The sequence below is a fragment of the Passer montanus genome, unplaced genomic scaffold (assembly GCF_014805655.1).
Source record: "Passer montanus isolate IOZ18808 unplaced genomic scaffold, ASM1480565v1 scaffold6, whole genome shotgun sequence".
Classification (NCBI taxonomy): domain Eukaryota; kingdom Metazoa; phylum Chordata; class Aves; order Passeriformes; family Passeridae; genus Passer; species Passer montanus.
The window spans coordinates 448,359-476,114 of record NW_024371037.1 but is presented as its reverse complement, the minus strand read 5'-3'; the positions used below and the strand labels follow the sequence as shown (position 1 = coordinate 476,114).

Below are 27,756 nucleotides of genomic sequence, written 5' to 3'. Positions count from 1 at the left end.
AAAGTTTCAAGAGGTATTCTGTATCCAGCTTCTAAAAAGAGACTACAGTCTCTCTGTGAGAGACACTACGGTTTTTACTGACAACCCCAAAGTGAAACATTGCTCTGGCTCCCAGGTCCCAGAGCTTTCAAAAAAAAAAAAAAACAGCTCAAGTTTCTTCTTTCAGTTTTTATCTGAAATATGGGCTTACCAGGTGAGGCAAGAGAAAAATCAGCAGATATGGAAAAGGGACAGACAGAGGGCACTGGGAGGGAAGTCTCCTCCTCAATATTCATTCAGCTGTGCCATGCAAAATAGCACAAGGTCTATAACTTACAGGGAGATATTATTTAACAAAAAGGTGTGTGACATTTTCACCACACAGCTACTGCCAATTCCTCTGACAGAAATTCATTTCATATACACTATGACCAAAAGAATTTAGATAATTTAATTAACAATAGGAGGAAGGAAAACAAATCAAAACTCCACTAGATACTTATGTCTCTTTGCAGCATCCAAACCTCATGAAGATAGCATAGAAGTGCTTGAACTTAGCTCACAGACCTGATGTTTGCACTACTGAAATCAAGGCATTTTGCCTCTCATCAGTATGATCCTAACAAATGGCAAAGAGCCCTGATGGGGACAATAGCTTCTCATCAAATGTAACCACTATCAGCATTTCAGCCCTAGACAAGAAGAAATGTCACAGGGGCTGAAGTAACCATTGAATTACCAGGTTTGGGAGACAAGAAAGGAGTGAACAATACCCAGAGAGTTCTAAGTTATTTTAACAATTACAAAGCTACGCTACAAGAGACCCAGGAAACACAATTTAACTGGTTTTGTATATTACAGAAGTCACCACTACTGGTATTTTGTGTCAAATGAAATTACACTTTTTGAATGGACTTGAACTGTAGCACAACCCTTACTCAGGTATGGCAGTTTCAAAGAATTTCAGCAAACAATGTATTTTTTCAAGTTCTTACTGCTCCTGGAGGAGTAGGATAACTTACAATAAAGGCAATAGCAGAAGTGTAGATAGAATACCAGTCTAATAAGGCAGAAAGATTCTTCACAAAATTTGTAACAGGTTTGGCACCTCTCTCTAAATGGAAGTTGAGAAAAACCACAGTATTAGAATTAGCTGGTAGTGGTTAAATCACTTGTAAATTACAAACAACCAAATTAGAAAACTACAGGAATATTCATGACATGTAATGATAAAAAGGCATATCCAAATGAAAAAGAATTAAACCCACCAATGTAACTGAAAAATTAAAGAATGCATTTCCAAAAACTGAAGTGTTACCCAAGACAAAGATTACGTCTCGGCTTTTAAGTATAGACAAAGGAAAACTATCAATATCATTTATAAGGGTACCCGAGATGCTAAAAGCAGCCTGTTCTCAGCCATGTTCACACGACCCCAAAGACCACTGTAAAGGTCAGTTTGTCTCCCTGTAAAACAATGTACATTAACCTGACTGAATTACAAGCCACCAAGCAACAACTTAGAACCACAGAATCATTTAGGTGGGAAAAGACCTTTATGACCATCATTGCATTTGACCATTAACCCAGCATTGCCAAATCCACCACTAAACCACGCCCCTAAATGATTTCCTCTGCAGAGCCTTCCTACCCACCATCAGATCAACACTCCTGTCCAAGCTGGTGTCATCTGCAAACTGACAGAGAGCACTCCATCCTGCTGTGCAGACAAAGATACTGAACAGGACAGACCCCAATAATGTGCCCTGGGGAACACCACTTTTGACCAGGTGGATGCAGCTCCATCCCCCACCACTCTCTAGGCCTGGCCATCAGCCAGTTTTCTACCCAACAAAGCACACACCTCTCCAAGCCACAATCAGCCACCTTCTGCAGGAAAATGCTCTGGGAAACAGCATCAAAGGCTTCACTACACTCTAGGCAGACAACATCCAGAGCCCTTCCCTCCCTTGCTGCTGCTTCACCAGCCACATTAAAGCCAGGCTAGATCTCTTGGCAGGACTCTACCCATTGGTAGCACTTTGCTGCTCATGCTTCCTAAGACAAGCAATCCAGCAGATGACTCTGTCTGCCACCTCTGCAGACCTGTGCTCCTGCTGTCACTGCATGGGAGACTGACTGTGCTGGGAGAGGCCCACACACAGACACATCCAGCCAGCAAGAGCATGAGGAGCTCTTCCTCTGCTCCCTAAAACCCTCTTATCCTTTACCCTCTTTCACTTCTTGGGCAAACTAGCTAGGGAACACAAGGAAACAGGAGAGGGCTGCTGCAAGATCACCAAGATCCCTGTTGGACCACACCAGTTTTGCCTTTCCTGATGAGAAGAATGATGATACCTCCTGCACAGAGAGTCTCAGAAGCTCTCACTCTCTTTTGCAGGGGAACTCACAACATTCTAAGTCTTTCTTCAAGACAGCCTCTGACTTGCTGTCCCAGTTTGTTTGGCTTGACACCGAGGTATCCTGAACACACTTCCTAGGTGAAGTAATTAAACAACTAGCACTTAGATTTCTTAAGCATCAGCAGCACAAGCAAAGCAGCAGATGAAGTAAGTGGAAGGGCACACCCAAGGCACTGGAAGAGCTCATGGACTCCTTCCATCTGCTCTGCTGCAGCAGCCCACACCAAGCACACAGAGAAGATTGAGACCTGAAAGACTGGAAATCACTGGTGACAACTTTCTGGAGAGCTCTGAGTCAGGCTCCTCGGACAACAGGGATCTAGATTTTGTGGCTAACCTAGTGAAAGTTAGGAACCACCCAAAATTTAACTTTAATACTATTTTTTAAAAGGTATTCTGAAGGCAATGCATGTACACCACTGACAACAAGTCACAAGTATTCTCCCAAATGAAACCAGAACAAACACAATGAATAAAATACTGCTAAGTACTTACTTAATCTTCTCATATTTTCAGTCAACCTGAAAAATAATAGATAAAAGCAACTTGTTAAATAGACAACTATAAGTGCACACTTGTGCACATTTGATCCTAGAAATACTCTTCACAGTTATAAACTATATGTGTATAAAGCTTCATTCTTGCCTGTTACAAAATTTGTTTCCAGTAACTAATACAGTCTACCTTGCACCAGACTGAAAAATGAAGTTTAAAAGCTCTCCAGCCTAACTAAGACATTGTTCACTGTTTCTGGGAGGCATATGACAAAACATGATAGACAATACAAATCTTATTTTATTTCAGGCAGCAGATAAACTTAAAATCTTTTGTTTTGTCCAAAGCAGTAGTAGTTGAGGTAGTTCTGTACTACTCTGTACTAACACTATTCTGCGTTATTATTTGTTATTGAAACACTTGCTCAAACCATACAAAAGGTTAGTTAAAAAAGAAGAAAAAAAAAAGGAGGAGAAAAGTAACTTGTAAAGGCACCAAGAATTTCTCAAAATGACATTAGGGATTTACCTTCTAGCACTAAGCGGCTCTTCTGTTTCCACTGTATTCTCTTCTGGCTGAAATCTGAAGTCCTCAACATACTCCCCAAATTTATCACAAAACCACTTTTGGAGTCTTGAGGAGACTGTGTGACAGCTCTTATCTATAAAAAGGAAGCACTAGGTATCAGGATAATGCTAGAAGACATCTTTTTCCAATGCCAGCCCATTCCCACACACTGTGCTTTGCTGGGAAGCACACTTTGCACAGCTTCCCCATCCTTCACCAACACTCCTTGTGGAAACTTGCAACTTACTTCTGCCATTGCACAGGAACCCAACTGCATTAATTTGGTAAAATATGACTAAAGGAGACTCCTGCATTGCTCTTAGGACAGCACATGGAAGCATCTTATTACCCAAAGTACAAAAAGTAAAACATCCTAACAAACAGTAATATTTAGCAAACACATAAAACCATTTTCTGGTTAAGAGACTCCTGTAAATGCAAGACTGACGTAAATCTCAGTGCTCCCTGTTGTGCTGAAGGGTCACCTTGGGAAAAGCAAGTGCAAAGCAAAACACTCCTGAGCAGAGAGCTGGACAGCCACCTTGCAGCCACAGGGATTTGACAGGAAAGGGAGGTGGAAACATAAGCAAGATTCTGCTAGAGGCATTTTTACTTCCACTTTCCAACCACTGATAGTTCATCAAGATTGTGAGTGAGCATCTTTATAGAGCAATACAAAAAAAAAACCACACAGTTTCTTTTCTTCTAAAGTCAACCTTCAGAAACTATGCTGCATATACCACTTTCTGTATGTGGAATATACAGTCATAATACTACGTGGGAAGTCTTATACAGCAAAATAATGAAGTGATACACACTTTCTGTACATCAGTTTCAGTGGAAAAATATAACATAATATAGGGGTACATGGAAATAAAATCAGGCTAAAAGCCTTAAGCCACTGCAAGTGAGAACAAAACAATCACCTTTAACTCACAAAATTGTGGTCTAGAAGGAACAGACAGACTATTTGGAAACATAGCTCAATACAGCAATGGCACCAAGAGGATACTGGTCATAATTACTCCATGACCAAATTCAGTATAGAATTCCATTAAATTAATATATGATTAAACAGAGGCATGGAAGATTCATCAGCCAATCACAACAGTCAAAATTATGCATTTAAGTTCATGAGAAAAATCCAGTGGTGCTCAGAAATAGAATCAAACCATTTATTAATGATTTCCAATGAAATCTAGAAAAACAAGGAATCTAGTGACTGTTTACAGCTGGGACAACATTTCCATTTGAGAATAAAAATATGAAGCTTCCCACACGCTAATACTTCAGAAAATACTGAGAAAGAAATTTTGACAAGAGGAAAAAGCTGTCAGGTTGTCGCTCACATAACAGAAAGCATTGACACTATGGAAGTACAGGAGGGAAATTTCAGATTTAGTCCACAGATTTTAAAGCCTAAGTCTCAATCACAAGTTGTAAGAAGGGAAGTAAAAGTGTACTGAAAAACTGAGAATTTGACTGCTGCCTTAGCTCTTTCAGACATCAGTACATTATTGAATTCATAATTAGCATCAGCTTGAGAAATGTACATGGCCGTGTAGGCGCCCAACAAATTAATAATTCTTAATCTTACTCCTTCTCCAGAATGTCTCTTCTTTTAGACAAAGGAAATAGTAATATGGTTAGTGGCATAACAGACCTTCTGCAATTGAGCACATTTTTTCTAAGTATTATACCTGTTTTCTGGTAAGTCAAGGATCAGCAAAGCATGCCAGAATGATGAAGTGAGCCAACAGGTTTCATTACTTAACTCTACCTAAAGGCCTTACAATGCACAATAAATTCCTTGCTCAGGTATGCTAAGCTAACTACAAAAAGTAAATGCAGAACCATGTACAGAGAGAGAAGTTCCTTGCATTGTCATTTGTAATCAGCTTCTTCAGAGGCAAGATTTGATCTTCTAAGGATCTAAAAAAAAACAAAGGAGTAAAAAATCCAATTGAAGTGCTGTTAGAGATCTGACCAAGCTCACCTGTTCCATTGGCTTGTGCCTGTGGCTTTGCAGGTTGCTGAGCTGCAGGCACATCTTCTGCCCTACAAAGAAAACAATTTGAAATGTTACAGAGGTAGAATTTATTCCTTTTTAGGTAAAGGAAGCACCAGAACCTCCACGGTTTCCATAGCTGAGATTATACAATCATGACAAAAGAAACCCAGCTTACGCCCTTTCACAAAACTCAAAATACTCATTGCACTGGGATCCTGGGAAACACCACCCACAGCGAGGTGGGGTTTGGCCATTGCTGTCACCAACAGCTCCATTTCATCTTACAACTGCTCAACAATGTAGTATTAAATTTCTTGCATTATTTATGCCTTTGTGTGATATATTCATTGCAGTGCCTGCCAGGAAAATTCTTCAGAGCCACGACTTTTCCCACAGCAATATATTAAAAGGGATTCCATATCACAAATTGATAACCACAGCATGAGAACAAAACCACAATTTAACACACAAATCTTGAATTTGCTACTAGGGTCAAACAAGTTCACAAGAGGAACAGGTGTTCAGAATTATTTAAAATGTTATGTTGTAAATTCTCAAAATACACAGATCACAACCAATTTGAAAAATAACTTGAGAAATTGAAATAGCCTGAGAAACTGCAACGAAAATGTTCTAAAAATATATGTCAAGTAGCTGGCATCATTGGTCTCACCTTTCAAAATGACTCAAGAATATTCTCATCCATTAAAAATTAACAGATTTTTTGAAACACAAATGCTTTTGGCTTTCTGTACATGTGCAAGGCTTCAAATTACATTTGTACACAGCCTCCAACTGCCAGCCTGAGTTGAGAATACTTCAGGCTTCAGTCCCAAAGTCTTCAGTCATCCATGCAGATATCATACAGAAAGATTTTTCTAATCAAGCAGGAGCTTTGACAACATAACACCAGCCACAGCAAACTTTACTTGACAGGGAGTTGTATGATTGAAAAGATTATTTCTTGAAATAAATGTGTCAGTTGTGCAATTTCATGATCACTCATTTATCAGGCAATGTAAGCATTTTCAAATATTCCTTTCATCTTTTGCTCCTCAGAAAGGGAACCAAGTGAAACATGGTCAGCAAATGAAGAGCAAGAAGAGGAATCCCACTGCACTGGGCAGATTGCAGCAATACAGCTGGACATACAGCTCTCTCCTGCTGTTCCTCTAGAAAGGACATTAGGAAAAGATGTCACTGTACTGCCTGCACATGGAAAAGGTCATTACTGCTGTGTGCTGCTCAACATTACCACACATCAATGAACATGATGGAGAAACTACAGAACTTGTTACCTCCCTTCCTTCCTAAGCATTCTTGATCCTTAATGAGCTTTCCACATCCTTGTTCATTTCTAAAAGAACATTTAGAAGTAATTTACTGATTTATGAATTACAGCCCAACATTTACTGGTATTAAAGAGATGAAATCAATGGTTTTTACTTTGGAAGACACTTGCTTTCATGATTCGTCAGGACTTTTCCCCATGGCTTCTGTATTTGCAGCAACTCTTCCTTTCAAAAGTCATCTGAAATGTCATCAGTTTATTTTCTTCAGCTAAACTTTGACTTTGGTTTCCATGCCATTTTACCCCAGTGTCTATATAAGCCACAGGTTCCTTGCCTAAAAACACCCCCTATCCTTGCTTCTTCTCCCATACCATTGCATCTCCTCCATTTCCAGCTCTCAAGACAGACAGCAATAAACATGATCAAATTTGCACCAACTCTTATCCAGTGGTGTCTTGTTTTCCTCTACCAGCCACACACCAGATGGCTACACCATATACTGAGCATTTTCAACTGAAATCTGTCATTGGGACTGTGCTTCATTGAAGCTGCAGCCACATTTAGGTGGAAAGGAGGTGGTCATTAAAATCAGGCAGGAGCCAGTTCCAGCTGTGTAGAGGCACTGACTGGGGTGGTGTCACACCAGAACTCCTGGGACAGAGCCAAGACAAGATCCCACCACTGTCAGCTGTCAGAGCCTTCAGCCTGGGTCTTCCTTTGACATGCTGGGGTGTATTTTCAAAATACATCCCAGCATGTCAAAGCACAGCGTCATTACTCCCCACGTTTCTTAGGCAAAAAATCAAGAAAACCTCATCAAGAAGTAGCTCTGTAGAGCAGCTTTACTGGGCTCCATCAGGAGCACATGACAGTGAGCTTTGGCCCTTCTTGGTGCTTTTGTTTCATTCTTCTGGCAATGCCTTACTTGCCATCTGCCTGTTACTTCTTCCCCATGAAGAACCTGACCTTTACGAATCATCAGGTTAATGACAGCTCATTACTGCACCTGTGAATCAGGTTATAATTAGCCACTTCAGACAGATCTGTGACAGGAAGCTCAGAATTCATTGTTTGGGCTTGCACACCTACTGGGAAGTTCAATTCCAAAACCAGGTCATGTTAAAGCATCCAGTTCATCAAGACCACTGACAGAGGGAAGAAATTATCTTTCCAAGTTTCTGAACCAGCCTTTATGCCAGAGATGATTTAAAAGGCTGAAAAACATAAACAGTCCCCAGAACAACACTGTGTTCCTATGTGGGCTTCCTAACCGCAGCCTGAACCTAAGATAACAAGCTGCATTAATTCCTCTTGGACACACTTTCCACCCAGAAAAAGGGTGTAACTGGTAACACCAACACATCCCCAACATGAAGCTGGGTCATCTTTATGCAACTAGAGATTGCAGCCATTTAAAGCACAGGCTGCTTGAAACAGATAAGAGCAAACTCAGACAGTGCAGGAGACAAACACAAACTGTCTGTTTTGTTTATCTCCCTTTTATTTTAATATACCAATGTCAGGGAAGCATCAATATTAATGAATATTAGAGCTGTTCATGACCAGGACACGTCTCTCTCAAAAGCAACTAGCACACTCTGATGCAGTGCCCATTCAGTGCTGCCCCACAGAACAGCTCCCAGGTGTTATTTAATTATTTAGTTGCAAGCATAACACAAAAGTTAAGGGAACCTTGACACTGAAAACCATTTCCCTAAAATAAACATGTTTGTTTGTGCATATTAGGCCCTGGATACAGCTGCAAGTAAAGATGTCTGTGAATCAACAGACTGCCCCAAAAAACTGGATGCAGACCAGAATTGCTGGACACAACAGGTGCAGTCCCTGCCACGATGTTCTGAGATATATTCAAAGCAATTTTCCCACAGGCTAACTCCAAGTTCACAAGCAACCCACCACTAGTTTTTCAACCACTGCTGTAGAAGACACTCAAGGCTGCTAACACTTTTCCTACTGCTAAAAGCAACCTGAATACGTGTGTACTTCCATCAAAAGCACATTCCAACCTCAAACATGCAAAAATAAGCAGGTATTTTCTTAGTCTAGTTTAAAAACATATCTCTCAGGTATGTATGGCTTCTTACCCTGAAGAGCTGTTAAAAAACCAAGTTAAATAATTTTCATGCTTTCCAACTCTTTCCATTAAAATACACCAGGCATTTCAGAAGCCCTTGCTATTCTCATCTACAATGAAGGACCGTGATTTATGCAGAAGCATTGTCTATTTGGTCCCTGTAAAAATAGTTCACAATGACACTAATAATATAATATAATACAATAGTTCACAATAATAACAGGGTGTGCTGCGTAAGTCAGAAGCTGCTGGTAAGTGTTGTTGCAAAACTTTTTGTTATTTTTCTTTTCTGCATGACTGTAGCTCACAATTTGCAAAATATGGCAGTTACAGCTCACACAAACTATTCCAGATTATTTATGCATCATTCTGCTCACAATATGTCATAAGCTTCAGCTGCCATACCAAATGCTGGGATGTTCTGAACTGTATCTGTGGAAAACTTCAGCTGAGGCCACTGTATTTCTGAATAATCAGATATACAAACAATAAACACCAAGACAAATGAAAGCACCAAAAATCCTCCTCTTCCACTCTACCCTCTTTTCTGTGCACAAATGTGACCTCAATGAAGGAAGCCCATGTTCTTCACTAGAAAAAAAATAATTAAGATTTTGAACTTGTTTTCTCCTTGCCAAATATCTTTCATCATGTTTTATATTGATACATGTATTATCTGTCTCATAAACACTTTTGAATACTGCAACTTTTAAAATAATTTCTTTTTTAAACCATGGCATAGTTTGATTTTTATTAGCAGTTTACCTCTGCAAGCAAAAAGAACTGTACATGCAAACCCCAGCCTTCAACTACGTACCACAAAGCTGCTCCCTCCCCTACCAGGGGACATATGACTATCTATTTTAAAACTGCAAACAATTACCTCAGAAGCGGGGTGAATTTGATATAACCAGACAGAACTTGCTGCAGTTACTTTGCTTAATAAAATTAAATTTCCATCAGGCATAAATATGGCCTATTACGTATCTGACTGTGTAAGCCAACATTTCCCCTACAGTCCTAATAAAAGTATTTTTAAATGTCCACAATGACGTGCAAAATAGTAAGCAGAGAAGATTTCACACAATGAAGCACAAGTTAAGGAAAAATCATGGACAAACAAATTATTCTCCTCCTGGGTAGAAACCAAAAAAATTTCAAAGTCTTATTTTGTTGTCACCTTACGCATCCTGTCTGTCACAAAGAGGTTGAAATAGTAGTAAGACCAGTTACAGAAACACTTTGGTAGAGAGGATAATTGGCTGAATGTAATCCCCAAGTGCAATACCCAAGCTGACAGGACTAATGTAATCCTTAGGATGTCTAAATAGCACTCAGGGAGCCATGTCATCCTACCTTAATTTAGCCATGTCACTCCTGCTAGAGACTTGCTGTTGCTCACAACCCAACAAGGTACAGATGTCAAACACAAATATTGCTAAACAAAGACCTTCCATTCTCTGTAAAACCTGTGCTGATAAGCTGCAGCGGGCCAGATCAGACTCCGAGTCAGCCTTATTATTCTGAAACATTGCAGGATGATGAGTGCTATCCTGCAGAAGAAGAGAGCTCCTCATCCTCCTCCAGGACTCTCAGCCATGCGGAGATCCCTCTCCCCCTCCTCTGTGCATGACCTAGAGTCAAAGCTGAAGGCCTGTGCCAGCTCTAAAGACAAGAATGTGCAATTTGCATCTCAAGCAACTTCTTCAAGGCAGCAAGTCACAGGTGAGAAAGTATCCTCTCCTTAAGCATCAGTTTCATCTCCCAGGAGCAGGAAACAATGCCCAGTGCTTTGTACAGCTGCTACTGTGCCAGCTGATACTCTCAGCACCCAACCGGCCCCAGCTTCTCCTCTTCAGCTGGCCACTCTGACAGGCAACAGCAGCCCAGACACACAGCCAGAGCAACCAGCACAGGCAGTGAAAATGCACTCTCACATCCCAGCTGTAAGAGCAACTTTAAAATGCCACTCAAAAGAAGTCCAGGTCAGAGCAGTCTGGGACACCTTCCCACTGCACAGTTGTGGTGCTGGCTTGAGAACCAGACTCTTCCACAAGGACCTTTGAGAGCCCCTTCTAAGCTGACTTGGCAGCACAGGCCAAAGACTTCACATAGACCAACTCTGTACAGAACCAGTGATTTTGGAAAGCCATCACTGAAATATCACCTAAAAAAATCCCACTGTAGGGGGTACTGAGAATAAGATGGAAGGCCTAACCTATCTTTTATTATCTAAAGCCTTGGTGCATCAATACTCTGAATACTGTTCAAACTCTCAAAACAGTTAAAGAATGGCAACTGAATTGATGAAGGGGATGGAGTACTCTTAAAGAGACAGTGGAAACTCTTTAGCCGGGAGAGAATGTAAGAGAAGAAAGGACTCATTAAGGATGGCAAATAAACTGAATGCTGAACAGTAATTCACCAAATCTTACAATTCTGTAACTATGAGGCACTTTTTGAAAGCACTATAACATCTGTTAAAAAGGAAAGCAAATAAAATGCTTCTTTAGAGTTAGGAGGGGACTTCTGTAATGTGTTGTCTCCTTAGTTTCCAGATGAAGACAGCTCCAGCAATTCATAGTGTTAAATTCATGGATAACAGGTCTGCCAACAGAGAGTGAAGTGAAAGACAGCAATACACCTTCTGACACCCGTAAATAAAGTATGTGTGTATGCTTACAATGAGTGGTTGAGGGAACAGGGGCTGTTTAGCCTGGAAAAAAGGAGGCTCAGGGGAGATCTCATTGCTGTCTACAGTTGCCTGAAAGGAGGCTGTAGCCAGGTGGGGGTCAGCCTCTTCTCCCAGGTAACAAGCTATAGGACAAGAAGAAATGACCTCAAATTGCACCACAGAGTTTTAGACTTGGTATTAGGAAAAATTCCTTCACCAAAAAGGCTCTCCAGCACTGGAACAGGCTAGCAAGGGATGTGGTTGAGTCACCATCCCTGAAGGTGTTTAAGAGACATGTAGATTTGGCTCTGGACTGCATGGTTTAGTGGTGCCCTCAGCAGTGCTGGGTTAATGGGTGGACTTGATGGTCTTAAAGGTCTTCTCCAAACTAAATAATTCTATGATTCCATGGGAGCAGGGTAGACAGGTAACAGAAAGAAACTAGGCCCACATGTTTCCTACAAATAGCTCTTCCATTGCTACCAGTGGATGTGGACTGGCCTGAGAAAGAAGGTATTTTTACACCTGAGTACAGAATAAAGGGGGAGGCTGGGAAGAATTTGCATGGCACCGGGAAACCACATATCTGAGCAAAACATTTTGCCTGTCTGCTCTTGCTTGTCACCTCTAAGAAAGTGGCAGTGCTTAGCATGTGATCACCAACTCAGCCTGCACTGTCTCCTGATGACAGCACTTGGTGGCAAGCCACAGATCCTGCTTCTCAGCCGAGTAATCTCAGCTGGGGAAGATAAAACAGGCAGCTACACAAGGGGTCTAGAACAACCAGGCCCCCAAGCAACTGCTGTGGTCTTAAGAGCTACTTAACAGTAGTTAAGCAGAGTAAGGAGAGACAACATCAAATGTGATGCTTTGCATATCAAGATGGATGCCCTTGAGGCTGAAAGGACCTAGGAGCATGGAGAGGTGTTTCCATCTGTCACTGCAGTGGCAAGAAAGGCTCAAATTCCAGCTACTCATATGCATTTAGGGTTTTGCTGTGGCACTGGGACATCCTTGCTGCTGTTAGAGTAAGAGTAACAAAGACTGGGCAGTCTGGAGAAGACACGGGTTTTGAGAAGGGCAAGCATATGCAATGGCTTGGCAAAGGCTCTGGCATTCAGCAGCTCCAGGAAGGTAAGATCCCAGAGGGAGAGCACCAAAAGAGGTGAAATGAAAAATATCTCAACAAGAAAGTGTCATGGCACTTCTGTAGCTACAGCAGCATGAATGGCCATGGATGTTAATTATGTCATTTTACAGGACAACATAGACAGCTGCCCTCTCTGTGACCAGTAATTTATTTTAAGAGCACCTGGGCTACAAACATATGCTTTTACCAGCACTTGCAGAGACAGTCAGAGATCTCAAGTGGCTTTCAGCTCTACAGTGAGGATGTTTCTCTTACCTTGCTTTAAGTACTTCATTGACTCTTTGTTCTAGTTCTAATCTCCTCTGCCGTTCCTTTTCTAGCTCCTGCCTTAATGTTTCAGCGTTTGTTTCTTCTCTCAGCTTCCTGAGCTCCTCCTCTGTTAATTAAAGAAGAAGATAAAGATTTAGTTACCCTGAAGTATTTCTATATGAAATTTAAAATTAATTATGACAGATTCAGTGGGGGGTAAGGGGGGATTTTTTTAGCTGTGCTATATCAAATATGTTCACCAGAAAAAAAAAACAAGCATTCAAGGGCTGGACAGACTTCATAAAAAGCACACAGCTGTATCAAGTACAAAATGTTTCATTACAACTGTTAAACAAGGAGGAAAACAACTCCAAAGTTTTCCTTTCTAGATGCAAAATAAGCCCTTGGTACAAGCTATCTTTACTTAAACATGACATACTCTTCATACCCCAAAGAAATTATCAGCAGAAAAGGCTGTCTTGCTAAATCCAGTGGTCATAACAAAACAAAGAAACAACAAAAAAAAAGTATCTGCTTTCTTCCCTCATGTCTGTGGGTGGGAAAACACAAAACCACAAACTCAAAAGAAGTTATATGATGCCATATAAACCCATGCCCATCAATTTCTGGCACCAAGCCAGATGGTCCCTCTATGAGCCTCAGCACCTTTTAATTTTAAGAAAGGGTTGTGAAACAAGACACTAAGTTAAAATTTTTACACTTTTCCAAGGTTATTGTGCACCCTACTTAAGTCTATGTAATAATTATAATACATAAATATACTCACATATTTACTTATACAAACACATACACACTCTCACAGTATTTTTCACAAGAAGTTAGTATCAAGTATGCATAAGGCTTTCTAGTGGCTAATTAGCCCTGCTTTTTGTCACTGGCAGTGTCCTTGCTCATGACCTTATTTTACTCTAGAGCTAAAATGGGGTCACTATTACTGACAACTTTTCCCAGATAGGCATACATGAGACATGGCAAAAATAAAGATTGGGCATCCCTTTTTTTTTTTTTTTTCCTTTTTCTTTTTAAACCAAAATTTACTTTACTTTTTTTTTCCCCTCTGGGATGGTTTTTAAGCTCAACCACAACAATCAAGAGCAGAACTGCAGGTGTATTTCAAGTTTACAGCAAACAGAACAGAAACTACTTCCTATTTCCACTACCATCACAAACACAGCTGGTTCAGGCTTTTTACATTGTTTTAAAAGACTAGAATACTATGTTATACCCTCCAGAGAGTTGTTACACAATGTCTTCTGTTTCTTCTCACATATTGCCTTCTAAATCTTTGATAATCAGAGAATTTTGGTATCTGAGCCTCACTGACTCCAATTACCATGCTTCTTGAGAAGGTCTGAAGCCACAGTGCAAATGTCCAGAGGAACTGGACACTCTCCGTGCCCTGCAGGAAGCCCTGAGCACGGTGTCCAGTCACTTCATCTGCACTCCTGCAGCAGAGCAGGAGCTTCAGAGCACGGAATTAGGAGAGATGGGAAGAAGATACATGAGCCAAGGGGACAGCACTATGGCTGCCACTGTGAGGCTGCAGACTGAACTCCACCAAAAAGAAAGGAATGCTGTTACCCATCTCCCCACTGAGAGACAGTGACCCTGGGAAGAAGAGCTGGAGCACAGAAACCACCACGTTATCCCCCAGCAACTAAAACCGAGAATCCCCAAGGGTGGGGTAGGCAAATGTCACCGGTGCAGAAGGTATTGTCTCTCCTGTAAATAAAGGGAAAGGTATGGATGTAAGGGTAGACTTCTTCATGGAGCTGTTCCTAATTACGCATCCACAAGGAATTTTAAATCCAACAAGAAAACTACATTTATAATTAGTTTACCCTACTTTAAAGGACTTGCCTTGTTCCAGAACGAGAGCCTGCACACAGCTGAGGGGAAACATCTGTTGCACTTCAAATGCACTGGAGCTTGTGCAATATCATGAAGATATCACAGAAAGTTCCAAAGCTTGACACAGACGTTATCTTCTCAAGACCATTAAAGGGAAAAAATTTGTCATGTCTTCATTACGCATTTTTTGTTTTATTAAAGAGGAAGTGACTATGCATTTTGTGTACATAAGAAAACCACACACATTATAAATTAACCTCAGTGTCCTTGAAAGTCAGATTTTCCAGCTTCCTAAATTCCAGTTGTTCTGATTGCGCTACATCTTGTACTACTAAAACCAAAACAAAACCTCCAGAATTTTTACCTCTTGTCCTCCAAAGAGGACAAGCAGTGCCAAATATTCTTTATGGAAAGAGGCAGAGTTAAATGGTGCACAGTGAAAGAGGTAGAACTCCTATAAAACAAACAAAAAAAATACAACATCCAATCCTTAAGGACTGTCATAGCTTCACATTTCAGAGCATTTCCTAACTTTCCCATACATGACTGCAATTCAAATCCACCTCATCAAGTCCTTAAAGCAGTATTTGTTGCTACTTTGGCAGCAGTGTGGTCTGGCAGTGTAAAACCTTCGTGTTCAGTTAGTTAAATACTGCTAAGTCTGCTAAGTAACAGAAGCCACAGAGAGGGGAAGGGGGGGAAGTTCTTCCTTGCTCTCTCCCCTGAAATAATCTACCACTTGGCCAAGCTGAACTACACTTTTAAAGCAAATTTCTCTGTCCCTGAAGAGCCCTCCTGCAGAATGACTGAAGTTGTCTACAGAGAGCAGAGGTCACTGACCCCTGAGAAGAATACATAAGAATATTTCACTATGGTATCTATCTGCTGAGCTTTACAGATGAGTACCCTCCATGAGGATGAGAATGGAGGGCTCCTGGGATTTCATCTTCAGTCAGTCAAAATTCAAACATCCTCCCCAGTCTGCACACATACAAAAGGATAAAACATAAAATGTCAAGCTTCAAGGTTGCAGATTAATCAGTTTCCCTAATTTCCTTCCCAGGCACATCCATCATGGCTCACTACCTCCTCCAGGGCAAGAAACATTAAAATATTGCTGGTGGCTCAGTGCATGTCTTAGCTGGACACTCAGGTGAAGTGAGCAGCCATAAAGGTACCTGGTTAGAGGGGGGAAATTACTAAAAGAAGAAAGTGTCTGATGAAATACTGACAGAGAAAATGCTGGTATGCCTGGGAACTAGACCTGGGAACCAGAAGCATTCTTGAGAAGTGTAGCTGGCCTCTCTGAAAGGCACAGCCTGGTACCTAGAAACCTGAGACACCCTGAGACACCATTGATAAGCACAAAAACAAGGAACCACAGTGGCCACTTATGATCTGAAAAGGTGAAAAGTAGTCCAAAAACAGGTAAAACATGCTGAGGAAGTAAGACTTGGTAATTGCCATTAGCTGTTTTATCTGCAGGAAAAAGAAAAATAATAATTGGCCTGAGAGCATCTATTGGCTGCTGAAGTGGTAAGGTCCTACACGTCCTTATTTCTGTCTGATGTGACTTAATTTTTATCCAAAACAAAACTTCTCTCTCCAAGAACTTTGCATGCTGCACATACTTTTCCTTTCCTAAACAGGATGAACCCTTCACACAAACTTTCTAAGAGATCTTGGACCCTCACCCAGGACAGTTTCCTCCAACATCTGGGATGGTTTGGTCCATTCTGCCATCTGTCCAATAAGATGGATACTGGTATTAATGCAAACATTTGTCTATGTGCATATAAATAATCCATCATACTTACATTTTCTGTGGTTTTACTGGAAAGTTTGCTTCATTAGTGAAAAGCCAGTAATAGTATATACCTACTCGGTTGCTGCCACACTACTGACTGCTCCCAGGAATTTGTAACAGCTCAATATATATTTATACATATGTATATTTGCGTTACAAATCATAGGTATAGTTGCTAGCCATGATTTTTGTCATAATAAATATTATTACAAAATAATCTTTTTGTAATAAAGTAGACAATTTAGAGTAAAAAAACCTCCATGCCCTTGAGTCTTAGGGAAGCCTGTAAACCCAGTCACAACCTGCTAAAATACCTACACACTGGGTTTGGGTTGTGACAGCAAGTGTGACTCTGAAAAAAATGCTTTAGAAGCTCTCCAGCAAAGTCAGCTTGTGTAGAAAAGCAGGACAATATCTGGATGCTATTGCTCCTTTAAAATGAGCTATGAAAGTCTGTGAGACAAGGCAACAGTGGTGTTTCAATGACAGTAATCATTACACTTCTTACTGCACTGTAAACCCTAGGAGAATTGACCCAATAGTAAAGACCATCATCAGTGATGTATCTCACAGGTTACAAAAAAAATTTATCAATTTTAGTTTTTCTACAGCATTTTATCCTCTATGAAGTGTAATGGGACCTGAACTCTTAGGATTTGACAACTGAAATTGAAAGACTGAGCATTTCAAAAAGCTTAGCTGATACCAGGCAACTGCTAAAAGACAGCAGCACCCAGTGTTTTGTTGCATCATTTTACAGCATCAGCCACTACAGCAAGTGAAAAAATTCACTTTGCTCCTCAGAATACTCACACCTAAGAAATGTTCTGATAAAAAGCACTTTAACACCCAAGTATTTAGTATTCAGTATTTAGTTCTGGTGAGACTGAACAGAATGTGAGTAGTGTTTAGAAAAGAAGGATGAGACATCAGGCTAGAAAGGCGTGGCAGAATGCTGGATTTCTAATTCAAAACTGCTTGTGCAGTAAAGCGGATGTTTCCCTTAATCCCAGGATTGGAGGTAGATTAGGGAGCCTCCTTGTAGCTGTTTTATATAATACCATTTCTTCCTAGACCTACGGGTATGTTGCAAAATCCCCCTCTGGGACAAAGTGACCATTTCAGAGCAGAGCTAGAGATCAACAGTCACTGTTTCTAGCTACCTGCATTCAGTCTAGTGTTAAACCTAAGGAATTTAATCTGAGTTAAAAACTAGAAACAGCAAATAGCATGTGTGCAACCCTGTCATATTTACATGGGGAAACACCAGTACTTAACAGGACAAAAATAACCCTTCTACATCTATGTTAATCATGGTAAATCTCCTTAAAACCCTTTGAACATTACTGGAGTTCAAGTATGTTATTTAATTGTTACTAAACACATTAAATCCCAAGCACACACTTTCAATCTGGATCTCACCAGTTGTGCTGATGGAGCTACCTACACACTGGGAGTTCCCTCCAGGGCAGGCAGCTTCCACCCTTGCCAGACTCCCAGCTCCTACAGAGAGCTAATATGTTAACTTTGTCCCAAGTAAAACCACTATATGACACTACTAACAAAATGTCAGGAGTCTGAAAACATCAGATATTTTTATCATCACAGACACTGAAGAGCTTTTAGTCTTTGCTGTAAAAACCAGCAGCAAATAGCAGTGCTGTGAAAGACACGGAGCAGCTCCATCATTTCTGATAAAGCAAAGACAAACAAAGATTGCCTGACCAACAAGCAGTGATGGAGGAAGAATCTGCAATGGAATTCCCTAATCTGTTTTTTTCCTGCTTGCACTTACTCTGCAATTTACATACTCCTCTGAATATCTGTTCACAATTCATAGCTATAACTAGATACAGCTTAATTGTGCATTATTTGTTATGTGTTCTTCTTCTAATCCATGATTCTCCTTCTCCAGGGCATATGTTTTTTCCATCAGTGATTTGAGAACCATGGAGACTGCCAAAGAACTTATCATAAATCTACCCAAAAGATTTCAGATAAAACATTACTTTTTGATCCCAGACATTGTGAGATATTCTACTTCTCTGCATGCCAGATACTTGGCAAAGTGCTTATTTAAGCCATTACTCTAGCAGCTCCACTTTATTTACTGTCCTTTCTTTTTAAAGTCACCTCTTAAGGTCATGTCATCTTTCATGCTTGGATTTCTACACTTCACTTGGGAATCCCAAAGCTCACTGCTTAGGAGGATTACTCCAAGGATTTTATGAAGGAAGAGCCTAAAAATGTCCTTTGTCAAAATGGATACCAATATTCTTGTTCTCCATAGCTCTTCCAGAGATGAACAACAACTGGTCTGGAAGAACTCCTCTTTTTTGGTTCGGGTTTGTTGGGTTTTTTTGGGGGGGGCGGTGTTGTCATTTTGTTTTGTGGGGTTTTATTGTTTTAGGCATTTGTGAACACCTTGATTTGTCAATTTAATGGCTTTCCCTTGTGGTCAGGCCTCTTGCTTGTTTGCATGAATCTTTCATACAGAAAAAAATATTTTCTAATAGGAATACTGGTGTCATAAAAAGCCAAAAGGCAGACAGACTCATTAAAGATTAAGTATCTTTACTGAGTGTATATCCTTCCCTCCTCTCTACCCTGTTTTATATAGGCATTTTGGTAGAGTGGAAAAGCGAAATGGATAAATATAAACCCCACACTGTCAATATGACCTTTCTCCAGCTACGTCTGCACACATCAAAACAAAGAAGTGACCTGCCATTTTCAGAACCAGTCATGCCAATTTCCCTTTAAAAACTTTTAACACAGGTTTGGCAGTTAAGCAATCGCTTTTTGCTTTGTTTTGTTTCCATCATTCCTTTGTGCTTCCCTTTGCTCTTCCACAGACAGAGCTCCTGCCTCAGCACTTACATCAAGCCTAGCTCTAGAGGAGCAGTTTTTGAGCCTCTCTGCATATGCCTACAGGATGGGGAGCGGCATGCTGACAGGGTCCTGCTCTGCTGGAAAGAAATAAGCCAACTCTGATCCAGAGACAGTGGAGGGAAGGCAGAGCCTGAACCACCATCCGCTCTCAGTCAGTTAATATTCACTGGTACTCTTCTCCTCACCTGAATAGCAAGAGTTTCTATAAAGTGTTCTCTTCCATGTGATGAGGAAGACTGATTGACAAAACACATCATATTTGACAAAGTCTTCTTCCTCCGTGCAGATGCTTCCAGCCTCCTCTCCCACCATCCTCTCTCAGTCAGTTAATATTCACTGGTACTCTTCTCCTCACCTGAACAGCAAGAGTTTCATGTAAAGTGTTCTCTTCCATGTGACGAGGAAGATTGACTGACAAAACACATCATATTTGACAAAGTCTTCTTCCTCCGTGCAGATGCTTCCAGCCTCCTCTCTCACCATTCCTGGTATGTCCTACTTGGAGTGGGTGAGGTTAGAAAGAACTAAGATGCCATTGCTAAGGTTTGTACAAAATCATTATGCTAACTACCAATTAGTAACTTCACATTTACATCTAGTGCTTTCAGGGGAGCTTTATCATGTTGTAATAGACACAGACCTGGATCATTACCCATTCATTAGGGAAGGATTTTAAATTACACTTCCTGAAAATATAGCTTACTGAGACAGACCCCTTTCTCAAAACATCAAGTGGAAAGTTTTCAATTGCTAGATACACTTAAAAGGTCAGCTTAAAAGTAATGAAAAATATTGCTCCTCTATGAATTTTCAGAAATTTCAGAGAATAAAAATGCCAGAAGTGTTGCAAAACGCACCTAAAATAAACAGAGCTGCAAAAATGTTGTCATTATTGCAGGAATGGTTTTCACTCTGTGGTTTTGGCAGAAGTGAAACAGTCTATAAATGTTGAAATAACGTCTGGCTTAGGAATAGCAGCAGGCTCTTCCAAGGCTTTTGTGTTACTAAGCTGAGCAGGGAAATGCAGGTTCCACATGGGGTTCCCAAAATCTCTGTCCCAGTTATACAAAAGGGAGAGGCACAACAGTGCTGACCATTGCCCTCCTGGGTTTTCACACCATCTCTGCCAAGCTGGGCACACAAAAAAAGGCAGAAACAGGCACAGCCCACACACATAACACAGTGTGTAGGTGGGATCTGCTCAAGGCTCCACAGGAGCTCAAACAATTCATCTCTCTGAGCACTGTGCTGCATTTTTGTGGTCCATCAGTCTCATGAAAAGGCAGTGTGACAATATGAGAGCCTGCAGCATTTGGGCATCTTCACATACAGCACCATCACCTACATCATCAAGTACATGCTCTGTACAATGACAAGGGCAGACTGCACAACCAGGCTCAGACCAAGAATCAGCCCAGGACTCCTGCCTGCTGCTGCCCTGGGATGGAGTCACATCCTTTCCCTCTCCCCTGGTCCCAGTAACCTCATGCTCTTGGAAGCCAAGTTGAGAGTGAGGAAAAGCCCAATCTTCCACCAGTTAAGCAGAGTCCCTGAAAATGAGAAATGGAGATCTGAATGTTCATTAGTCTGTATTGAGGCCTCTTGACCCCCAAACAAATGCTCTACACTGCTCACAACTGCATCCTCCAACAGCATTTCCAGGAAAATTAAGTCAGAGCTTTGGAGGGTTTGCAGTTTTTTGCCCAGAAAGACTAGAAATGAACTCGACAAACACGCTATATAAGTATCTTTGGGTATAAGCAAAACCTTTCCTACACCTCTTAAGAAACTTTCCGTAGTTTTTGAAAAGTCTCCCAGTCAGAAGTCAGACCTAGTAAGCAAATGTTAGTAGGCAAATTGTTAGTAAGCAAATAAGAGCAGCTCTAGTAAAGAGACAGCACTATAGCTAAGCCTGGACTCACATATTTTTACTGTGTCATCTCTGGGTGCCCAGGATAAACATTAAAGATTTCCCAAAAGTAAGCACAGGCAAACCAGTCTTCATCATAGGAACGCCACAATCTCAAAAGAGACACGTACACCTTCCAGGGATACATTTTCAGTGCTAGGGAGTCCCGCATTTTAAACTGAAAGGAAGTTTAGAGGAAGGAGTAAAGGATGTGAGAAACACAGGTAAGCACTGCACCCTCAGCACTCACCACCACTGGCACACTTTATTTCAGAGCCTACGGTGCAGCATCAGGATCATTTGGCCAAGGGTTGACCATGTAGCAAGGAATGGCTGTTATGGCCCACAGCTGGTATTTGGGTTTCTCAGACAAACACAGCAGCTGCTTAGTCTCTTGCCAGGGTCTTCACCTGCTATGTAAATCAGCTCAAATCAGCTCTAGATTCTGCTTCAAGATTTCTGAACATAAGGTTCAGATTACAGGCTGCTAGGTCAGTAGGAAAACAGCAAAACCAATGCAGTGAATCTGTTCTTCTGCTCTTCTCTAGCTCTGCTGCTGCAGCTGGTGTGACCCTCATATCAGGAGAAATTAAACCAAAGGTATTCTGACACAGTTGGTTATTGGACTCTGGCCCAGCTTCACTGTCTCTTTGTTGCATAGAATGACTAGGACTGTGTGAGGAGGTATTAGCATTTCTGCACAGAACTGGACTTTTCAGCATAGGTCTTTTGCTGGTCAGTACATGTTTGGCCTCTGAGGTTTAACACTTTCTAACATGCCAGTTCTGCCTGAGAATGATGTATAGTTTTCTAGAGCTCTATTTCCATGAGGTCAGTATTCTTCTAGGTTGTTCTTAGAAAAAATCATCAAGCCATTCGTATCAAGAAGTGGGAGACAGAGAAAATACTGTGGAGTTAGTCACATAAATGGTTCAAAAAGGCAGGAGGATGAACAGTGTGCCAGAGCAGAAATTTCGATGGGAAAGCAATATAATCCCAACTTCTTCTGTCATGTGGTACAAACATCATGACTGAGACCACTGATTTGGTAAGACCTTAAAGACTCCTCCTGCCACAGACTGCTGTATGGAGTGGAATGTAAAAACCCTTGTGGGAGAGGATTATATTTCCTTCTAGTACTCCTCATCCTCATGTGAGGTTCCTTTGATTTACCAGTTCATGACTAACCCTCTTCTCTAAGAGTCACCTGGATTATTCACTCTCAGCTGCTGCTACCAACTCCTCTTTCCTGAGCTGCTGAATTCTGCATTGCACAAGGCTTGAACGCCCTTGAATCAGAATTAGCTAATACTGCATGTAAACCACAGGATGCATGTGTGCTTACAAAGCACCTTGTGGCACCAGGACAAGAGCACTGATATCTCTAAAACTGCCCTCTATTAGCAGGCACAGGAAGTAACAGGAAGCAAGGTGTTTACCTCAAACAAAAAAGCTGCAAAAGCAGAAAGATTGTTTTGTTGGTTGTTTTGTCTTTCAAATGCAACAGCAGCAAATACAATTTATTTTTGGTTAAGATACAACCAGGTTTTGAAATGGAAACACTAAAATCAGTACTAATCTTAGCATATCAATCTAACTGCCCTGGGTCAGCACTTGCCTTCCCAAACCAAGCCCTCAACTAGCCCAAAGCAGTGTTCACTTGTATTAAAATCTAGGTTATAATAACAGGAAGTCCTTTAGAAATAAATGATTCTGATTGTCCCAGCTCCAAGACAAAGCTTTTTCCAACCACATGCACTGGAAACTCCAGCAGACTAAGCCCTTTGCACTCTTCATTCAGCTGTTCCAAGACTTTTTCTGAAGGAACCCACACCAATACCACAAACCCAACAGGCACATTTTCAGCATTCCTATAATAAGGCTCAGAATGAGCCATTAGATCAAAGAGATTAAGACCATTCCCACAGAGACAGGAAAAGCAACTTTAGCCCCTTTAGCTGGGAGAATCAGATGATCTCTCCCCTTTGCTTAAGACATTATCCAAGATCCCATTCTCTGCGTGCCTCACCCTCCTGTCAATCTGCAGCTTAAATCCCTTGCATTTCCAGACACATTTGATTTGCATTTACAGCTCTGCACATGCTAAGCAATTCCTCTCCATCTTCACATCTCCGGGTGTTTAGATTACCTCTTTTCTAAACAAGACATTCATCTGGCATCTCAGATGAAGATATTTTGCCCTTAGAGACAACAGCTTGTCTCCATACCTACTTGCTCTGGATTTCCCCTGCAGCTTGTAGAGGCTACAGGTAGGTTTGGGATGTGCTTCACTGAATGTACTACCCAGCCAAACAGTAGGCACCAGCAATGGGCACAAAGAGTTGCATGGAGTTTAGAGAAAAACTTTAGCCAGGCACCTCAGATTACAGACCCAGATTGACCTGCAGCTGTGTACTGTGTGTGCACATTACACACAACATAGAACTGAGAGGAAATCTCTCCTTAAACCTCCTGGCTGATGACACCAATGTAAATAAAAGCATAGAAGAGATCAAAAAAAGTCAGAATCAAGCTGATAACAAACAGAACTACAGCACATTAAAAAGCAAATGCATGAAAATTTAGTTATTTCCGTCATCAACTAGCAATTGCTCTGATTTTTGCATGCCCAGCTGGAGGAAATGGAGTATGTGGACATGGCAAAGAGTTTATGCAAAACCACAATCATAGCAAGGTGTCCTTAAGGGATTCCATAGTTAAAAATAGTATGGAAATACTGCAGAGCAACTAGGCTTCCTAAAAAACACCTACTGCAGCAATAGGATTAAAACAAAATAATGACAAGGCTTTCTTTCAAGGGCAAACTGAAGTGAACAAACTGCACATTTCAAGAATGTTCTTCTGCACACCATTAGTTCACTTTTGGGAAGAAAACAATAATGCAGCATTTCCAGTATCAAAAAATCTCAAACTAACTCAAAAGAGGAGGAAAAAGGAAAGGTAAGAACTCCAGCCATATGCAAAAGCTGAACTACTCCTTCACTCCAAACATGGTGACCTATTTCATCCCAAAATTTTGAATGGAAAGTGGCCAAATAAGGGATAAACTTTATCTCACTTATTTCTCAACCAGTTTATCATTCTTACTCTTGTTTTTATGAACAGAGTTGCAACCAATTTGTCAGGACAATACTGTAATTTCAGCTACAGCTAAATACATCAGGCTGTGGTGAAGAGGTGAGGGCTGGAGACACCCCTGGCTGACTGAAGCCACCCAGCTGAACCACCCCATTGGCCTGAGCCCCCAAATGTCTGCTCAAAGTTTACACAAAGGGTAAACTTTACCTCCTTATCCTTCACCTTGTAGTTCACTACAAAGCTCTGTGCAAAAGAAAAATTATTCAGCTACAAGTAACAGTTGATCAGAAGGATTTCAAATTACAGTAGGAACCTGAATACTACCAATATTCACAAACCTGTGTGCCCCATTTAGTTACTGTAAGAACATACTAAGAAGGAGAATGAATTCACCAGCCACGGATGTGCCTGGGAGCCTTATCATGTTTTTACATCAAAAAGCACATCCTACTTCAAATCAGAAATCAGTTCTGCTAAGTGCTACTGTTTCTGTGGCACATTGGATTGCATCGAGAAATGACATGTGCCCAACCTAGCCTAAAAAACAGTTGTATTACAGGAGCTTAAGCAATGTGTCTTTGGGGATGGAAGGAGTGCATGGTAACTCTGTAACAAATAGTTAAATAAAAATCAAGTAAATCACCGAAACCAACAAGGCAAGTCAAACAGATCTTTCAGCTTTTGCCTGACATTCCAACCATGATACCTCTTTCAGGTGGAAGTTGACAGCAGCTTGTTATAAATTCCTGCCCAATCTCCTTTATCAGGCCCCCCGCTTACGCACATCAGGGGAAAAACATATCAAAGAAGTATTGCCAAGTGAAAAACAAGTCACAGAAAATTAATGACAAATCCTTGAAAACATGCTGAAGATAAAAACTTAAGTCTTGTCATTGGATTATAGCCTAGAAATTGAACAGAATCTATAGTCTTGTTATTTCCACTCCTTAGAAAGTATCTGACAAGCTTTGAACACACAAAAACAACCCTCATACACATAAAAACAGCCCTCATACTCTGAAGTTCAAAACCAAAATAATTAAATGGCCATTCTGGGAAGCAACTGAGCAAGAATTCTCATTGGTTTATTACAGAGATCTCTACTTCTATCAAGTTATTTTGTTTTCTGTTTTTCTGTTTCTAACTATCCCATCTTAAAAACCAAAATTTCAGACCTGCTGAGATAAAATCCCCAAATTCTTGCAGCTGCCTCCAGCCATGAATGACAACTTTTTCTTATTATACACACATATGCACACATATATAAGCATAAACCCAAAAAACCAGCACTTTAAATCTCCAGACACTGTTCTCTGTATTTCTTACACCACTTACCAATAACACACATAATGTTAAGAGACACGTGTTTTAAGGTGCATTATTTCTTGAAACAGCTGCCATGAAAATGAACTGGTCTCCCCTTCATAAATCTCTTCTTAGCAATTACTACTAGAAAGAAAAACATCTATTGCAGGCACATTAAGGTTGACTTTGTTAGTTCTAAGACAACCTGCAGATGTCAACATCAAGACTTCAACTATGCAGCTTTTGTCACACAGTGAGTATGTTGTGAGGAATGCAATGAGGAAAAAATACCCAAGTGACCCAGAAACCCTGGGAATGCTTTTAAGTTCTTCTTAGGGAAGCATAAACCCACGTACTATCTGCACATCAGCACACCTCAAAATTCTGATGCCAACTCCTACAGTTAGAGAAACACTATTTCAGAAGTCCTAAACTATTCCTCTCCACAGAGCATTCCATACTTACGTAAAAAGTGTTTTTCCAGTAAGGCTATTTCCAGGTGACCTTTGATCTCATTCAGTCTGTCAGATTCCGTTCTGTTAAAATCCTGGACTCCTGAAGCCATGATGATGGTCCCTGGACCAGCCTGTAAGAAAGCCAGAACATACTCAAAGTTCAGAAGGACTTTTTTTTTTTTTGGTATGTCATTTAAGTACATCAATTGGTTTCTGGGGCAGTAAAGAAATAAGTATGTGAGAAACATGCAAGTATCAACAACTCGACATGCCTCTTTCAGCATCAGATTACCAAAATAAGTGAATGAAAGTAATCAAATGTGAGTTTACAGAACACACTTCTGCAAACCTTGGGAAGCTACAGAAAACAATTATTTCCCACCACCACCCTCACCTCAGTTCTACTGCATCATCAACTAATGCCTCCTTCTGCTGACTGAAAAGCCATATTCATACTACCCCTCTCCTCTTCCCATAGAATGAATGGTCAACGCTACACACTTTAAACATAAAATTGTGAAGCTGGCAAAAGTAATACTTTTCTAGATAATTACTGAGATACTGGGAAACACATATTGTATATTTTAATATCCACCTATGGAATGTAATTTTCAAGATCACAGTCTCTCAGCAAGGAAGGGGTTCCCCACTCCCCCACAGCCCAGTTACTGCAGAAGGATTTTGGTGTCCAGGAGCTCATCCTGGCAGGCTAGGAGAGTGGGAAATCAGAAGATTGCATGCCTCAACAGATTTACCAGCACCCCTTGAATGAACTCAGCAGAATAGAAAATACTGTAGAAAGCAGGAATTAAAAAGCAATTTGATTAGTGAGACCACTGACAATCACCACCTCCATGAAGTAAACACAGAAAAACCCCAAGCCTACAGAGCAGAAGGCAGGTGATGCCTTCTTTCTCTCATAAAGTGGGCATTTTCAGACAGTAGGGAAAAGGGTGGATGAGGGCATCTCCTGGGTAATGGTTGCTCATTGCTTGTGTACAGTCCCCACCAGGTATGAAAAAATCTGTCAATGAGAATTACAGGTGTTTCTCTAGCAGCTGATACTCAAAACCAAAGGGATAGATTACAGACACCTACGTATCAAAAATTATCTCAAGACAAAAAGGAATTTATTTACATATTCTGACTATTCCCCACTCCTTGTTTGAGCCCTGAAAACATACAGGAAGTATATTCCTTTCAAACATCTGTATACATTTAACCATGACAGCTGAAATTACATACAGATATGAATTCAAGTAATCCATAGGAGACATTAAATTAAGACATTTTCTGTGTCTTAGGAAAGATGTGCAGAAAGCTTACTGACAGCAAAGTACTTTCACAGTTGGGATTGATTTGCACTTTCAAGATCAAACACTGTTGAAATGCCTATTAAACATCTGTTTTCTTGTTTGAACCTGAGTTTAAGAACAGATCCTGAGTTTAAGCCTCAGAATTTGTCTGTACAGGCATATTAGC

At 40.7% G+C, this 27,756-nt stretch overlaps 1 protein-coding gene across 2 annotated transcripts in view; it reads right to left on the bottom strand.

Moving 5' to 3' along the window:
* Positions 1 to 27,756, bottom strand: part of GRAMD4 (GRAM domain containing 4) — a 75,160-nt gene that overhangs the window by 16,263 nt on the left and 31,141 nt on the right. For both annotated transcript variants that reach the window (XM_039726679.1, XM_039726680.1), the window contains exons 3-8: positions 26,285 to 26,405; positions 12,942 to 13,062; positions 5,461 to 5,522; positions 3,426 to 3,558; positions 2,898 to 2,923; positions 1,002 to 1,093 (exon numbers count right to left, since the gene is read on the bottom strand). In XM_039726679.1, coding sequence (XP_039582613.1) covers positions 1,002 to 1,093; positions 2,898 to 2,923; positions 3,426 to 3,558; positions 5,461 to 5,522; positions 12,942 to 13,062; positions 26,285 to 26,405 — 555 coding nt within the window. The remainder of the gene's footprint in view (positions 1 to 1,001; positions 1,094 to 2,897; positions 2,924 to 3,425; positions 3,559 to 5,460; positions 5,523 to 12,941; positions 13,063 to 26,284; positions 26,406 to 27,756) is intronic.